The following is an 18,783-nucleotide window of genomic DNA, read 5'->3' on the forward strand; positions in this document are numbered from 1 at the left end:
GACATATGAAGAAATGTTCAACATCACAAATCATCAGAGAGATGCAAATTAAACAACAATGAGGTATCACCTCACACCTGTCAGAATGGCCGCCATCCACAAATCATCAAACAAGTGTTGGCGAGGGTGTGGAGAAAAGGGGACTCTAATACACTGCTGGTGGGAATGCAGACTGGTGCAACCACTATGGAAAACAATATGGTGTTTTCTCAAAAAATGAAAAATGGAACTGCCATTTGACCCAGTGAACCCACTTCTAGGAATATATCCTAAGAAGCCTGAATCACCAATCAGAAAGAATATATGTTCATAGCAGCCCTATTTACAATTGCTAAGATCTGGAAACAGCGCACATGTCTATCAAGAGATGAGTGGATAAGAAAGCTGTGGTACACATACACAATGGAACACTATGCAGCTGTAAGAAAGAAAGATCTCTCATCCTTTGAGACAACATAGAGGGACCTGGAGAGTATTATGCTAAGTGACATAAGCCAATCAGAAAAAGACAAATACCACATGATCGCATTTATTTGTGGACAATAATGAACAAAAGAAGCTGATGAACAAAATAGACCCAGAGACATAGTAATACAATTTAGACTGACAAACCTTAGAGAAGGAGGGCAGGAGAGAGGGGAGGGATGAGATAAACCAAAGAACTTATATGCATGTATGTGTAACCAATGGACATGGACAACAATTCTGGGGGGAGGGGGGAGGGGGATCAGGAGGAGGATGTCTAGGGGAGAAGAAGGAGAAACATCTGTAACAAAAATAAATTAATAAAAATAAATAAATAATAAATAAATTTTAAAAAGAATAGACCAACTAGCTCCTTGGTCAATATCAGACAAGCAATAGTGACGCTGACTTGAGTGCACTGATATGTCTATTGCTCATTAATGGATGCTATTGAATAGCCTGTCACCTGGTGACTGATACTACAGGATTCCAGAGATGCACTTCTTTCTAAGTCTGCATCCCCAGTCTGTACCTGAAGCTTATTTCTTTTTCTGAGCAGCAAAATGATGCCTATTAAGGAGCAGAGTAGTTATGGTTCTGACTGAATTAGTTCCTCTGGGGGAGGCTTAGGAGAGCCAGCACACACAGCAGGATGTCTTGAGTCCCACTGAGTCACTGAGTCAGGGTTCCACACACTGGCACAGTGACCATACATTCTGGAATTTATGATATCAAGAATTCTGTCTGTTCATTTGTCATCCAGTTCCCCTCTCACACGGATTTGTAGCCCAGCCTCCTTAAGGCAGAGGCCAGCCTGGTAAGCTAACGTGCAGGAAATTCCATCTTTGTCATAAAACCACCAGCAGCATCATGGCAGTAGGGCTACATATTTCAGCCCTAGTTCTTTGGACTAATAACCCATAAAGCTTCTGTAGGCTGCCCCCCTTTTCTCTTACTATAATTTTTCTCAAGCACTTCTTAACTCATGTCCCCATTTCTGTCACTATGAAACCCACATTCCATCAAATAATAAGAAGCACTTGCCAGAAAGGGATTGTATAATCTATAACACTACTAATTAGCATCATGGAGCTCTGGATGTGTTCAGAAAGGCCTTGTATATCCAAACCCTGCTACCTTAGACACGCAAACATCCTGTGACGTTCTCGTCTACATCCTAAACACACGGGAACTGTGATAAGACAGAAGGTGGGAGTGCTCTTCGATGACGCTTATTTTTAGAGAAAGCTAGTCTTCATCATAAATATCCCACATAACACCTAAAAGGGGGAAGGGACAAGGGAGCACGTCTTCTGTTCAAGAGATTCAGAGGAGTAAAAATATTTCCTGAAATCAGATCTGATGATTTGAATGGGGAACCCAATTTCTGTTTGTATACCTTCCTTTTAAACTTAACCACTTGTTCATTTATAAGAATATGGGTCCTTGTTTTTGATTCAGAAATAAAAAGTGGTTAGACATATAGAATGTCATTTAAAACACCACAGAAACTGGGAAGTCACGTGGCACCTTAACAGAAGACTTGAAAGTTACTGGCAGTCCTAATGAGTGCTTACCCAGTTGTAATCCCTAGGCAGGACAGAAAGTTTCTGTTCAAAAACAAGAGAGAAAAAAAACTTCTGATCAATATTTGTCTCCGTTTTCAATCCCAGAAATCTCTATACCATTGCATTCACACATTTTTTTCTATCATTAAATACTCATTTAACATAATATTAAAACTTAAATTTTTGCTATTCAACTAGAATACAGTTTTACTCATCTTCTCCCCAACGCTATGCTTGTAATGTAGGTATTCACTCAATAGACCATATTGATCCCTCCTCTGTGCCAGACTGTGGTGAGGCGTGACCCCGGACCCCGAGAGCTTATCGGCCAGTGTGGAAGTCAGACCAGAAGATGAATCGTCACAGCACATCATGACAGGAATTGTGAAAGAGGAAGCTACAAACAAGATGTTCAATTAAACTGGATCAGCGATACCTTCTGAAAGTGGGTGACACTAAGCTGTGTTTTAAACAGTGAGTACAAAGCAGACGAAGTAGGGGGAAGGGCATTGGAACAAATGAACAACAGCATTGTGTTGGGTGGCCAAACCACAGAGATGGGCTGTCTCGCAGTCTCTGAAGCTAGAAGTCTGATATGAAGGTATCTGCCCAGCTGGCTCCATCGAGGACCATTTGGTAAGGATCTAGGCCTCTCCCCTTGGCCTGCAGGTGGACATCTCCCCGTCTCTTGTCACATCATCTTCCCTCTGCGCCTGTGTGCCTCTGTGTCCATATGTCCCCCCTTTGTCAGGACACCTCTCCTATTGAATTAGCATTCACCCTCGTGACCTCACTTTTACTTGATTACTACCGCAAAGGCCCAACATCCAAATGAGCTCACATTCTGAGGTTCTGGAGGTTAGGACCGCATAAATGTGGGTGGTGGGTGGGAACACAATTCAACCCATGACAAGCACTAAGTTCCTACTTCAAAATGGTGGAATGAAAATGTTTCTGTTCCTCTCTTCTCTCAAAAATTACCCCAAACAGAAGAGGGAATGAAACAAACTCTAACTTCAAAGACCAAGAGATAGCTGTATTCCCAGACACAAATCTATACGGACAAAGCCGATGGAGAAAGGTGAGCGACTGAGAGCGGACGCGGGCACACCTGCCCTGGCTGGCAGAGGACGCCCAGACGACGCCAGTTTTCTGCACAGATCAATATGAGGGCCCAATATTTGTGCCAGCTATTAGGAAGGCTGATGGACTATAGGAAGATGCCTGCTCCCGCCCTGAGAATTCAGGTGCTAATTCTCCCAGTCCTGACAGGAAATCAAAACTGTGTCCGCTGCACAAGCTAAGCAAGGCGCCGGGTGCAGAGCGGCCGTGCCAGATGCCCAGCTGAGGAGGAGAGGCGCCGCAAAGCCTGCACACGGAGCAGGGAGCCTCCGGGCCCCTTCCTGGAAGCTTTCTCATGCTCTCTGTTCTTTCCCCTGAGAGGCAGGAGGTGATACTTTACCCACGAAACAAGAAAAGATTGTTATTTTTAAATAGCAACAGAGAAAAAAGAAGCTCTTGGCAATTAAAAAAATATCTCCTCTCTCTCCACAAAAGATAAACCAGTAAAATATTTAGAAGAATGTGTGAGTGTGAGTGTGTGTGTGTGTGTGTGTGTGTGTGTTTTCCTAAGTGGTAAGAACTCTATCTAGGAGCACCTTTCGTTCTATAAGGACTCTGGGTGGGCTCCTGGATGGGGGCTGGTAACCAGAGACACCAAACCATAATTAGAGGCTTGTAATTTTTAATCCCACCCCACTCTGTTCTCTAGAGAGAGTGGAGGAGCTGGACATGGAGCTAATAATTGCGTGTGCCTATGGGGGGGAAACCTCTATTTGTTTATATATGTGTATATATGTATATATGCGTGTGGGGGTGTGGGTGTGTGTATGAGATCTCAAAAGCACAGGGAACTTCTAGGGAGGTGAACACACCCATATACCAGGAAGGTGGTCGCACCCCAGTTCCATGGGGACACAAGTTCCTGGGCTCAGGACCCTCCCTGACCTTTCCTATGTATCTCTTTAACTGGCTGTTTCTCTTTATCTCTCATTAATAAACTGGTAAATGTGTTACCCTGAGCTCTTCAAGCTGTACTGGCAAATTAATGAGCCCAAGGAACCTCCGATTTCTAACCACGTTGGACCCAGGTTGTGGGCAACCAGGGTACCTGAGGGCTGTGAGTGGCATCTGCAGTGGAGGCGGTCTTACAGGGCTGAGCCCCTAACCTGTGGGCACTGACCCTCTTGCCAGGTAGCTGGTGTCACAACTGAGTTTAAATATAGGCACCGAGCTGGTGTGGCAGGATGGCTTGGTGTGAGAAAAAGGAAACCCACACATCTGCTGTCAGAAGTGTTCAGAGAGTTGCAGTGTGAGAGTAAGTGAGACATTCAGGAGGAAAATGACGGCTTTTTTCTAACACAATGTGCTGGGGGGTGGGAGGTAGTCAAAGGTAAATTAGATGAGAAAGATAATTTTTTACAAAAAAAGTTAGAAGAGAAACTCAGGAGGCCTAGGATTTGAATAATAAGAATTCCATTAAGAGAAAATGAAGAAAAATAAATCAAAGAAATAACACAAGAAAATCATCAAGAACTAGAAGTGTGTTTCCTTTAGTCTTGAAAAGGAATAAAAATGATCTCACGCTAAGGCATATCACTATGAAATTGCAGAATATCAGAAACAAATAAGAAGATATTAAAGTATTTCTGGGCAAAGCCCTCATATAAGGACTTTCAGATATTCAGATGGCCTTGGATTTCTCAGGAACCAATACTCAAGGTTAGAATAGCAATGCCTCCAAAATTCTGAAGGAAAAGTATTTCCCATCTGGAACACTTGACAGAAAATTGCAGGCTAAGAATGTGGGATGAATAAAGATAATTTCAGACATGCACGAATCTGAGCATGCATCTTCTCTGGAGAAGCTACTGAATAACATGCTCCACCAAAACAAAAAAATGAAGCAAGAATATAGATGAGAGCCAGAAATCAGGGGACCCAACACAGGAAAGCAGTAACAGCAATTCCCCAGGTGGCTTTGAAGCAGTGGTTCTCATCGTGGGCTGCACATTAGAATTACCTGGGAGCTTTCAAAGCCCTGAAGCCCAGGCCACAGAACAGCAGAATCTCTGAGGGTCTGGATGACCCACACAGCAGTGAATTTAAAATCCGCAGGTGATTCCACTGTGCAGACAAGGTGGAGAACCATTCAGGACAAGAACTGTGTGGGAGGCCTGAAGAACAACCCGCCCAGGTTAAGGTGGGAGGTAAGAGGGACAGGGAAGGGACACTTTCAAGCGGAAAAGAAACCTGGCGTTGACGAGCTATCTGACAGGCGCACAGTGGAAAACTGTGCGGAAATTTGCACGGAGAGGCACTATATAAACAGTCCCAAAAGCTGAAGGCAGGCAGTCCAATGTTCAAAGGAAACAAAGAATATGCAAAAATAAAATGAAGTTCTTAAAAATTTGTGAAAAAAAGATAATGCAACAGGCTTGTCGGCAAGTCAATATTTGCATTTCATAACAAGGAAAAGCATGAAATACGGAATAGTGACATTGGGAAAATAGGGGAAAGAAATAGTTAAGACCTAAAGATGATTAATCATGAGATTCCAACATGCACTTAAGAGATTATGTGGAGTCAAATAACAGAAGAAACAGCCAGAGGAGTGTGATAGGATGAATAATGGCCCCTAAAGATGTCCATGTCCCAATCCCTGGAAGCCGTGACTGTTGCCTTATAGGGCAAAAGGGAATTTGCAGAAATTAAGGCTCTCGAGATGAGGAGATGAGCCTGGGTGTTCCAGGTGGGCCCGGTACAATCACAAGGGACCTTATAGAGGAAGGCGAAGGCAAAGTCAAAGGGTGCGAGACAGTGACGTGAGACTGAAAGTGGAGATCAGAGTGATGTAGCCACGTGCCAAGGAGCCAAAGGATGGGGGTGGCCAAGAGAGGCTCGAGAAGAGGCACAGAACAGATTCCCTGCTACAACCCCCTGAAGGAACCCACCCGAAACTGAATTTTAGCCCCTCCATACTCATTTCTGACTTCTAAATCCAGAACTGTCAAAGAATAAATGTATATTCTTTTCAGCCACTGAGTTTACAGTAATTTGTTACAGTAGCAATGGGAATTATTTTTATTGAGGCATACTTGACATATAACATCATATTAGTTTCAGGTCTACGACATAATAATTCAATATTTGTCTATATTGGGAAATGATCACCACCGTAAGTCTAATGAATATCCATCTGTCACCATACATTGTTATAGAACCTCTTTTGTGATGTGAACGTTTAAGATCTGTTCTTTAGCAACTTTCAGATATGTCTTACAGTATTAACGACAGTCAACATGCCACACATCAAATCCCGATGGCTTAATTTTATAAGCAATTGGGAACGAATCCCAGGAGTTTTAAAGTGTCAGAGTGAAAGGGGGATTGAAGGCATGCAGGGGACATAAGCCCTTCAGTGTTGACTTTTCAAAGAACATGTAACACATGGATAAAAATGAAACTAACCAAGCTTCACCGAGTGCTTAGAGTAGTGAAAGGTTACGGCCATAAAAACCTAAGTGATTGAGAAGTGATCCTCCAACATGAATGTGCACCCAACTCCCCCGCGGCCCGTGTTGAGACGCAGGTTCTGATTTAGGTCTGCAGTGGGACTTGAGATGCCTACATCCCTACCACCTACAGCTCCCCGGTAGCACCCATGCTGCTGCTGCATGAACCATTCCAGGAACAGCAAAGACCTAGACTTTAGGACTATAGAGAGAGGGGTGTTGGGGGGAAGGCAGCAGAATGCAGATAGGGTTTTTTGTTTAAGTTTAGACATTTTGACTTTATCCTTGAAGATATAGGGACCACTGGGCAGTGGAACAACAGGATGAGACTTTAACAATTGTTATTCTCTCTCAAAGAGGAGGAAGCAGCGGGTAGCAAACCAGAGACTGGATATCATGTGGTGTGCAATCTTTTCTGAAGTTTTCTTGTGTAATATCTAAATGAATTTTGTAGTCTTTTTCTCTGACATGATTATACAGTATGTATTAAATTCCTATCTGCCCATGACAGATCCATAGGTAAATAGCCTAAGAAAAATAATTTTCTCAGGAAAGTTGCATTATGTAGTAAAATTAAAACTGTTTCTTAAAAAAACTTGAAACCCTGCAGCTCATCACACCCCATGTAAATGGGTATCATACAGTATTCACATCCTCTACATTGACCCTAGTTAAGGCAAACCACAGGCGTCATAGCTTCGCAGAAGAGCAATGCATGTATTTGACTTTCCTAAAGCATTTGAAATAGTTCTGCAAAGCATTCTCAGAGGAAGTCTATGCAGGTTGATTAAATGGAATGAGAAGAGTATAATATGGGTAAATAGTTAAATATATTGAACAGCAACAAATTATTAATAGTTTGCTGTCAAAATCAGAGCAGCTATTGAATGCAATTCATAAGGAACCATCCTGGGTCCAACCCTGCTGCAAATTTTCTGTTAATAACTCTGAGGACCGTGTGACTAGTGCTCTCATCAATTCACAAGACATGCAGCTCTGGGAAACATTACTAATGCTTTGGACGACAGTATCAAAATTCAGGGTGATCTTGTTAAATTGAAGAATTGAGCCAAAATCAACAGAACAGGCACACAGCTCCACCAGGTGTTTCAAACCATAGGAGTCAGGAAGCTCTGAAACAGGGATCAAGGCCATCCTGGCAGCCAAATACCCCATGGGCAAGGCTATCCAACACCTGTCTGCCTTCCCCTCCCTCACAGGCTACCTGGACTGATGTCAAAGACTGTCCCCACACAAGATTTAACTCTACCACCTATAACCTCTAACCCTTTCCTTCAGAGCCCTGCAGTGAGGGGAGAGAAGACCGGTTTGGCATGACTTCAGGAGCCCACACTAGCAAATGTAGACTTTGGAACATCACATTAGCAGCAGGAAGAAATAAAATAAGCACTTAAAGGTTTGTAAGTAAAAGTAAAATGACCTTTTCCCAAAGCATGTCATAATGTCTTCCTGATCTTTTTAAAATGTGGTCACTAAGGAGAAAGGGGGTGGGTGGGAGAAGATGGAGATCAGGTTTCTCTAACAATTTATTGTTTGCCTGCTCAAATCCTGGAAATGCGACTTTTTAAACTCAAACCCATCTTTCCTTTGAACGACATACAACCCCAGACTCATCTTTATTCATTTATTTATTATTAATTAATTTTTGTTACAGATGTTTCTCCTTTTCCCCCCCACTGATTCCCCCCTCCCCCTCCCTCCCTGCCCTGTCCCCAGCTTTGTTGTCCATGTCCATTGTTCATGCACACATGCATATAAGTTCTGTGGTTTATCTCTCCCCCACCACCCCCTCTTCTGGGGATTGTCAGTCTGTACCCCACTTCCACGTCTCTGGGATTACCCCATTCCTCAGACTGTTATGTTCATTATATTCCACAAATAAGTGAGATAATATGATACTTGTCTTTCTCTGTTTGGCTTGTTTCACTTAGGATGATACTTTCCAGGTCCCTCCATGTAGTCTCAAAGGATAAGAGATCTTTCTTTCTTACAGTTGCGTAGTACTCCATTGTGTATATGTACCACAGCTTTTTTATCCAATCGCCAGACTCATCTTTAATTACACTTACTTTGTGGTCCCAGTTAGCCAGTCAGTAACCACGCCCAGCCAAGTTCACCTGCTGAGCTCACCTGTACTCTCTTCTCCATCCTCTCACCCACCACCCTGCTTCATGTCCTCTTTATTCCTCACCTAGACTAATACAGAAGGGTCTTAGAGGCCTCTCTGCCTCGCTGTTCCTTTAGATTCATCCTTTACATGGCTACCAGTGTGATCCAGCTAAGTACAAATCTGACCTTGAAACTTTCCTGTGTAAAACTTTTCATCACCTTCAGTCCCAGTTCTCCAATGTGACATACATATTTCTGCAGTGGTGTTCCACCAGGAGTACCACCAGCTGTCTGTGTGGGGCATTTCTGGATGTCTCAATGTCTGGGGGATGCTAGCAGCATTTTTGTGCCCAGAGGTCAGGAATGCTAAACATCCTGCAGTAGCCAAGGCAGCCCACACAATGAACTACCCCACCCAGATTGCCACTGTTGAGGAACTCCTCACGGTTCCTGCATCCTGCCTACTGTACAGCCTTGTAGACTCAGCTCTTGACTTCCACTCGCATAGACTGCAGCTGCACAGAACTCTTCCTCCCTAGCACAGCCATGCTTTCTCTTGACATTATACTTTAATTCTTGCTTCTGTGTCTGAACTAATTTGTCACCTGGATTGACTCTCTTCACTTTATGAACTCATCTTTTACATTTTAGCTTTCTAATTACAACATGCTCTATACTCACAATTTTGCTTTATAATTATGGCTTTCTCCTTCACTTGACTAAGGTCCTTCTAGGCAGAAATGGTATATACTCAGTAGACCTTATATAAACACAAAAAATATTGAGGGGTGGGAAGTTTTAGACTAGGCCATCTGCCTTGAGTTCAATATTCTACATTGTACAGGCCACTCTATGACCTTCATCTTCATTTCCTAAACACTTCTTTTGAAAATGCCAGACAGCACCCTGAATGGCATTCCACTTACCCAAGTCGAAGATTGTGGGTCACAGCGAGCAATTTCATGGGTACTTCTGTTGGGGAACTCTGTCTCCAGTCTGCTCAAGAACTCAGCAGTTTTGCTATCAGAAACACAAATCGCTGTTAGTGCCTTCATAAGAATAGAAATATCATTATTTATTGTACCTTTGGAAACTAGCCTAGGCTTGTATTGGGTTATGCTTAACAGTATCATAGGTAGAACAAAAGGTTAGTTTGAATACGGCAGAAAATCAAAACAAAATGCTGTTGCAAACCTGCATTATTGAAAAGCATTAGTTTGAAAAGCATAAGTCTAGGTTTATGGAATGTGAACCTATGATTTCATTTTTCTACTTCATCTACTTTGACATGGAAATAAATGTTCTCTCATATTCCACGGTATGGGGCCCTAATTTCCTACCTGAACATTTAAAGCTTGACACTCAGACTTCACTGTGTAATGAAACATTAATCCCCCGCAATATCCCATTCCGTAGTGGTTTTGCATTAGGCCCCTTGTCCTGGTCATCTCATTTCCTTCGTGGTTTGGACTACTTGCAAGATACACAGACCCTTGAATCCAGTAACTCTTAGCCATTTGGGGATTCTGAAAGCAGAAAATAACCCTCTGCTTCCAGACACACACACACACACACAGACACACACAGACACAGACACACACACACACACACACACACACACACACACTTGATTTGTAAGCAGTGCTGTGGTTCTGGTCTGCATTTCTGACATGAAAGACTGGCCTAGACATTTCCTCAGAGTTAGTATGAGGTTCTTTGTTTTTCCTTTAAAAATACAAACTGTCTCCCCAGTTTTGCCTCTCATGTATGTCCAGCATAGAACACTGGAGTTGTTTCCTGGTCCTTCCTTCCATAGCTGCCCCATTCTAACTACCACTGATTTATTGACAGTCCTCTGTCCTTTCCCCGTGTTATCTGTGGGATTTGCTACCCCTCTATTCCACATTCACACCCAAACACCTCACTGAGGCCTGATTCCAGACCCCTGCAGTCTGCTCCCCACCTGCTTCCTTCCTTCTGTACCCTTCTGCTTCCTCTTAATATTTTAGGTCTAATGCGAAGATCCAAGTCATCGAGCACTTAGGGCATGGGCATCAGAGGAAACACAAGTTGCCTGGTAAAGATAAATGATACCCAGTGGGGCGAAAATCAAAACAAGGAATTCGAAATTAAACAGAGATGCCAGCATCAGCTTCAAATAATTGCTTCGGTAGAACATGGCATTTACACAAGGTGAGAAGCTTGCGCTGGGAAAGGAAGAGCTAGAAGTTCAATGGTGTACATAACCCTGAGAAACATATGGCTTCGGCAGTTGAGAGAAGGAGCCTTCCCATTTGCCTAGGATTGCTTATCTTGCCAAGAAGAGACAAGGAGACTAATGAAGTCTCACAGTCTGGAAGCTGCCCCAGTGTCTGGGGCTTTATGAAGTCATCAGTCAAAAATATAAAGAGAAGAGAGTTGCCAGAAGTTTGGATGAGACTTCTGAATATCCTTAGCTGAATGCAAACCATAGGCAAAAGCAGAGAAAAAGAAACACCATGAGCAGCCAGGAAGAAACTCCAGACCAAGGTGACTGGCAGCCCTGCGTTGTGTTCTGATGGTTGCTTTTCACCTGCCAATCCCAGCACAAGGCTGGCTGTGCAGCTAACCACCAGCATGGCCCTTGTGCCAGTGGCACTGTCCCACTTGTGCCACAAGATTAAATCATAGTGACAGGGCCACAGGACTGTCACAGGAATGTCGATTACTCCCAAGTGATTAACTATACAAACAAGACAAGTTCCAAGTCGCCAAGCTAACAGGTACTTTTCTGCATTAGCACAGTGTCAGGTGGTTGAGTCTTGGCCAATGGAATGAGAAAGGAAGTGATGTACACCACCACCTCCAGGACTAACTTACTATAAACTTCCCAAGTCTGCACCTGCACACGTTTCTCTCCTTCTGGCTGCACGGAGAAGAGGTAACCTCCCGCACAAACTTTAAAGTCATATATTGAAGACGGGAGAACCGATACTGGTTTTGCTGCCTGAATATCTGAGTGGAGGGCCCTCTTCTCAAACCTGTTTGCCCATGTCTTAAATGAGCAAGAAAGAAAAAATATAGTACTCAAGCTATTGTATATCTTGAGGTCTGTTTATTACAGCAACTACCCTACTCAAATAATACAACACACACAACATACACAAGAGACTCATCTCTCAATTTAGGTAATCAATTCCAACAGTATGTAAGAGAGGCTAAGGTTTGTTGAGGAAGAGTAGAAAATAGAATTCTCAAGGATTTGTCTCAGCATCTTTGCTGTTTCAGAGCCTGGGTGGGGGAGGGGACGGTGGGAGAGCCCACTCATCCCTGAGCTGTCCTCTCGTCAGACCGAGGACCAGGCCCAGAGTGTAAAACGCATCTCAGCACCACTAACCGGATTACTCTCAATCAACAGTAACATTAGTTTTGTCTAATCTGAGAACAAGTGGGAGTTTTGGAAAAGAAGCTGCATTATGAGAAAGTCAAGGAAGAAAAGGAACATGGCATGTTATATTCTGTACGATGGCATATTTAAAATCTGTGAATGGAAATTCATCAGTGAAAAGTAAAACGACCTTTATGAAAGAACAAAAAATATAGAAAAGGCCACAGAGAGTGAAATGTGTGCCTGTCGTTTCTTTTGAATAGCACAGACTTGTGCATGGCAATTCCTATAAGGCTATTTTTTATAGTTAGAGAAGGACACTAGGGTTTTAGTGTTCAAGAAATTAAAAAGGAAAACAGAATCGCCCCACCGGGGTGGCTCAGTGAATTGAGCGTTGCCAAATGTCCTAGTTTTTGTACGTGTAATAAAAATGCTAACAACTTTTAATTTGAAATAGGTTGGCAATTAATTCAAAATTTTTTGAAATATTGGGGGCGAACATTGTGTTGGCCAAAACAAAACAAAACAAACAAGAAAAAACTCTCTCGGTCAAATGTGGCCCCAAAGGCTGCCTATTTGTGACCAGGTGATTTTATTTCTGCCTGTCCAGGCTTGTGTATTTCTTAATTATGTATTCTTTATATTCATTTAAAAACCAAAAAAAACAAGCAAGGTTGGTTTCTAGTACTGAAGAGAGGTTTCAGTAACAGCTGCTACACTGGTTTATGTAGATCAGCTAATAGCAAGAGAAAGAAGGTACTATATCATATTTCATATTTATATCAAACACTGAAGTATATCATTTCTTTTATAGTTTATAACTGTATAGATATTTGTATTAATACATGAAAAGAAATGGTGAGACACTATAAAATGAAAAGATAGCCCAAATATATTTATAACCAAAGAAAAATAATAAAATTATTGTGAAAAATATATAAAGGTCTAATAAATCAATTAGAAAAAGACAACCCAATAGAAAAGTGGGCAAAAGGTAGAAATGTACTTCACAGAGGAAGAAGCCCGATTACTAGTAATAATAGAAACAACAACAACAGCCCTGGCCAGTTGGTTGAGTATTGTCCTGTGCAGTAAGAGGTCACCACCTGATTCCCAGTCAGGGCACATGCCAGGGTTTCAGGCTTGATCCCCAGTAGGGGTGTGTGTGGGAGATAGCTGATCATTGTTTCTCTTCTCTCTCTCTCTCTCTCTCTCTCTCTCTCTCTCTCTCAAGCTATTGTAATCAAAATAGCCTGATGCTGGCACAAGAACAGGCATATAGATCAATGGAGCAGAATAGAGACCCTAGAAATCAACCCAAGCCATTATGCTCCGTTAATATTTGACAAAGGAGACAAGAGCGTGCAATGGAGCAAGCACAGTCTCTTCAATGAATGGTGTTGGGGAAATTGCACAGGTACCTGCAAAAAAAATGAAACTAGACCACCAACTTACACTATACACAAGAATAAACTCAAAATAGATAAAAGACTTAAATGTAAATCGTGAAACCATAAATATCCTAAAAGAAAACATAGGCAGTAAAATCTCAGACATCTCAGGTAGCAGAATTTTTGCCAATGCATCCCCTAGGGCAAGAGAAACAAAGAAAAAAATAAGCAAATGAGACTACATCAAACTAAAAACCTTCTGCACAGCAAAAGAAACCATCCTCAAAATGCAAAATGAACCCATTATATGGAAAACATATTCACCAAGGATACATCTAATAAGGGGTTAATTTTTAAAATGTATAAAAGAACTCATACAACTCAACAAAAGGAAGACAAACATTCCAATTCAAAAATGGGCAAAGGACCTAAATAGACACTTCTCCAGAGAGGATATACAGATGGCTAATAGACATATGAAAAAATGCTCAATGTCACTAGTCATCTGAAAGATACAAATTAAAAAGACAATGAGGTATCACCTCACACCGGCCAGAATAGCTACCACCAATAAATCAATAAACAAGTGCTGGCGAGGGTGTGGAGAAAAGGGAACCCTAGTACACTGCTGGTTGAAATGCAGACTGGTGCAGCCACTGTGGAAAACAGTATGGAGATTCCTCAAAAATTTAAAAATGGAACTGCCATTTGACCCACTCTCACTTCTTGGAATATGTCCTAAGAATCCTGAAACACCAATCAGAAAGAATATATGCACCCCTATGTTCATAGCAGCACTATTTACAACAGCTAAGATCTGGAAACAGCTCAGGTGTCCATCAGTAGACAAGTGGATAAAAAAGCTGCGGTACATGTACACAATGGAGTACTCCGCAGCTGTAAAAAACTAAAAAGCAAACAAACAAAACAGGATTTCTTACCCTTTGAGACAGCATGGATGAACACTGAAGAGTATTATGCTGAGTGAAATAAGCCAGTTAGAGAAAAACAAATATCACATGATCTCACTTATATGTGGAATCTAATGGACAAAATAAACTGACGCACAAAACAGGTTCAGAGACATGGACGCATGGAACAGACTGGCATCTCCCAGAGAAGGGGAGCGGGATACAGGAAGAGGTTAACCGAAGAATTTATATACATATAAGCATCGCCCAGGAACACAGACAATAGTGTGGTGAAGGCCCGGGGTGGGGCATGGGCTAGGGTGGATACTGGGGGACATCTGTAACACTGTTAACAATCAAAAAATAAATAATAAACAAACAATGTATGACAGTGCCATACGGCTCTAAACATATTTATATTCTCATCAAAAATTAACTCTGAAAGTACAGTTCAGAACTCAGACTGCCTCTTCTGAATATTACTCCCATCCCGTCTCACACACTTCTGTTACTCTCAGTCGCCTCACCCATCATTACTCGGCCTCTCAGTTCTGCACGATCTCGTACATTTGCAGTCTGTAGCCCGCACCTCATCCACCCTCCCTAATTCTTCCCCAGTGGCAGCGAACTCTCGATCTGAGAAGAGCAGACAATTCTGCATCTTAACCTCATTTCAGAAAGTCTTCCTTAAATACAAAATCACTATTAGGAAAACACTAAGATAAAAATTGTTGCAGGCAAGATCCTATGGATGCTAATGTCTGTGGGGGAAAGTTTGAGGAGAACAGGGTATTAGAGCAATGATAACAGTCTTACAGTATCTCCCCCAATTACAAATTATGAGTCACGAGGGGAAAAACAAAAACTTTACAGTAGAGAGTAACGTAACCAAACCACAGTTACCATCACCAGTAATAAGGATCTTAACACCATGTACCCTCTGCTGTAATGCTGAGGACACAGCATTGCTTCTTAGTACTCTGAAAATTAACAACGTAATCTGATCATGAGAACATACCAGACAAACCCAAATGTGAGCTGCATTCTGCAAAGTAACTAACCAGCACCCACTGAGAGTGTCAAGGTCACAAAAGATGAGGGACAGATGAGGCATTACCATAAATTGGAGGAGACTGAGTTGTGGTCACTAGATATATGATGTGCTCCTGAATTGGATCCTGAAATAGGAAAAAGGCCCTGGGGAGAAACTGGCGAAATTCTAATAAAGCCTGTAGTTTACAGTGTTTTATCGATAATTTCTTGGTGTTTATAATGGTCCTATTGTTACATAAGGTAGCATTAGAGGAAGCTAGGGGAAGAGTTTACTGGAAAAACTGTACTTTTTAGCAACTTTTCTCTAAGCTGAAAAATTATTTCGAAAGAAAAAGAAAAAAAATCTCCTTCAGCATCCTGCATTACCTGAGACCATGACATTATCTCGAAGAGGGTGCTTTTCCCTGAGTTTCCTAAAAGGAGCTGTTTTACTGCTCACACTACACACATTCCTCCGTGCCTAGGTGTGAAGCAGACATCCTCTCTGCTCCCTGTGATACTTCCAGACCATTATTTGTCTCGCCATCACTTGCAAAAAACACCTGTTCCTGTGGCATTCCTGACATCAGTACGCACCACCCTCTTACCCTCTGCGCTGTCATCTCTCAACCCTCTGGTCGACCACCTCGCATTTGTTTAGGACCTTCCTCCCTATCTTGCCTCTAGCCCTCCACACCGATGTGCTGTATCTCCCCTGCCTTCTGGCTCCTGGGTGCTTCCTGGTGTCCTAATCTCCAATAGCTCCTTGCTTTGCCTGAGCCACACTACTTGAGTCACACCACTGACTTGACTCATTAACAAATGTCCTCCCTGCAAAATCTGAAACAACAAGTCCTTCCCACGGACAGATTTTCTATCATTTTATGTTCTTTGCGCGAACACTACAATAGTTGTCCAAACCATTGTTCCCTCTCTTTCCCACCTTTAGCTCTCACCTTTCTTTACTTGTTGCACAGCTGAGATGTGTGGTGCATTCTCACAATCTTTCCTTTGCAAATGCCTTCAGCTTGCTCCCTCCACTCTCTCCTTCAATCATATTTGCCTGGGAAAACCCGAACTAGATCAAGTCAACCATCTGCCTTCTCTGGGCCTGCGCCAGAGCAAGTGAATCAAACTTGGGGAAAACAGCATAACAGGCGTTTGGCAGGGTAGGTATGAAGGAGGATGGAGAAGGACTGGGGTAAACTGTTTTCACGTGAAATTCGTGAACTCCAGCTTCACCCAGTAATCCTCGTCCATTTCACTTATGAATTCTACTCAATATCTTATCTGTTCCACCAAAAAACTTACCCTTAGCTTCTTAAAAATCAAACTTTTGATATCCTTCTTCTTTTTAAAGGATAGTTTATTGATTTTTAGAGAGAGAAAGGACAAGAGGGAAACATTGATGTGAGAACACAGCATCAATCAGCTGCCTCCTGCAGTACCCATACCAGAGATTGAGCCCAAAACCCTAGCAAGTGCCCTGACCCAGAATTAAACCAGCAACATTTCCATGCACAGGACGCTGCTCAACCCTCTGAGCCACCCTGGCCAGGGAAAACTTTTGAAATTTTTCTTCCCAAACCTTTATTCTCTTCTCATTGTCCCCATCTCAGCACCTGGAACCATTATACATACAATATATCATGACAGAAACTTGGGAGTAATCCATGATTCTTCCTTCTTCCTCATCCACAAAAAGGTCTTACTGATTTTTCATACAACATACACAGTCACCCCTTTATTCATGGGGGACATTCCAAGATCCCCAGTGGATGCCGGATATCATGGATATTATCGACCTCATACATACTATATTTTTCCAGATATATACATACCTACAATAAAGTTTAATTTATAAATTAGGCACAGTAAAAGATGAACAGCAATAACTAATAATAAAATAGAACAATTATAACATAAACTGTAATAAAAGTTGTGTGAATGTGGTCTCTCTCTGGTAGCCGATCTGATAACCCATGCAGCTAGTAGGTGCCTAACAGGCAGGTAGCCGATCTGATAACCCATGCAGCTATCAGGTGCCTAACAGGCAGGTAGCGCATCAGCAGGAATACTCTGGACAAAGAGATGACTCACATCTGAGGCAGAACGAAGCAGGATAGTGCCAGGTTTCATCATGCTACTCAGAAAGGTGTGAAATTTAAAACTTACGAATTTTTTATTTCTGGAATTTTGGATCATGGTTCACCACAGGTAACTAAAAGTGCAAAAGCAAGACCACAGGTAAGGGAAGGCTGCTATATTACTCTTCTCTGCATTGACCTCACCCTAACCCAAACCACCACCAACTCCTACCTGGACTACCACAATGATGCTTCTACAGGCATCTCAGAGATATGGGTTTGGTTCCACGCCACCACAATAAAGCCAGTCATACAAAGTTTTTTGGTTTTTCTGTGCTTATAAAAGTTACATTTATATTATACTGCAGTCTATTAAGTGTGCAATAGCATTATGTCTAAAAACTGCAGCCCTGGCCCAGGGGCTCAGCTGGTTGGAGCATCATCTCGTGCACCAAAAGGTTGCAGGTTTAATTCCCGGTCAGGGCACATACCTAGGTTGCGGGTTAGATCCTTGGCAGGGGTGGATATGGGAGGCAATTTTTTTTTCTCTCTCTCCCCCTTCCTCTCTTTAAGCATCAATAAAAATATATCCTTGGGTGAGGTTTAAAAAAATAATAAACGTTTGGCTCAGTGGATGGAGTGTCGGCCTGCGGACCAGAAAGTCCTGGGTTTGGTTCCCACTAGGAGTGCGGACCAGAGAGTCCTGGGTTTGGTTCCCACTAGGAGCATGTACCAAAAAAATTTTTTTAAATAAATAAATTAAAAATGAAAATAAAAAAAAATAAAAACGTGCATACCTGGATTAAAACTACTTTATTCCTAATAAATGCTAACTATCATCTGAGCCTTTAACAAGTTGTAACCACTTTGTTGGTGAAGGGTCTTGCCTGGATGTTGATGAAAATACAGTGTATGTGAAGTGCAATAAAGCAAAGCACAGTAAAACAAGTTAGGCCCGTACTAGCTCCTCCGTTTCCACCTGTGTCTCCTCAAACCTACACTCAACACTGCAAAACTGACTAGTCACTTCTTTTTTTTCTTTATTGAATTTTGGAGAGAGAGGAAGGGAGAGGGAGAGAAATAGAAACATTGATGAGAGAAAACATCAACTGGCCGCCTCCTGTATGCCCCCCACTGGGGACCAGGCCTACAACCTGGGCATGTGCCCTGACCGACCAGGAATCGAACAAGCGACCTCTTGGTGCATGGGTCGATGCTCAACCGCTGAGCCACACCAGTTGGGCCAGAGTAGTCAGTT

General features: G+C 42.3%; 1 protein-coding gene across 1 annotated transcript in view; it reads right to left on the reverse strand.

Moving 5' to 3' along the window:
* The window catches only part of EPSTI1 (epithelial stromal interaction 1), a 121,569-nt gene that overhangs the window by 37,939 nt on the left and 64,847 nt on the right, over window positions 1-18,783 (reverse strand). Inside the window, exon 8 of the mRNA XM_036249836.1 lies at window positions 9,664-9,757. Within this exon, the coding sequence (XP_036105729.1) occupies window positions 9,664-9,757 (94 nt within the window). The remainder of the gene's footprint in view (window positions 1-9,663; window positions 9,758-18,783) is intronic.

The sequence above is a fragment of the Molossus molossus genome, unplaced genomic scaffold, assembly GCF_014108415.1.
Source record: "Molossus molossus isolate mMolMol1 unplaced genomic scaffold, mMolMol1.p scaffold_m16_p_9, whole genome shotgun sequence".
In the NCBI taxonomy this organism is placed as follows: Eukaryota; Metazoa; Chordata; class Mammalia; order Chiroptera; family Molossidae; genus Molossus; species Molossus molossus.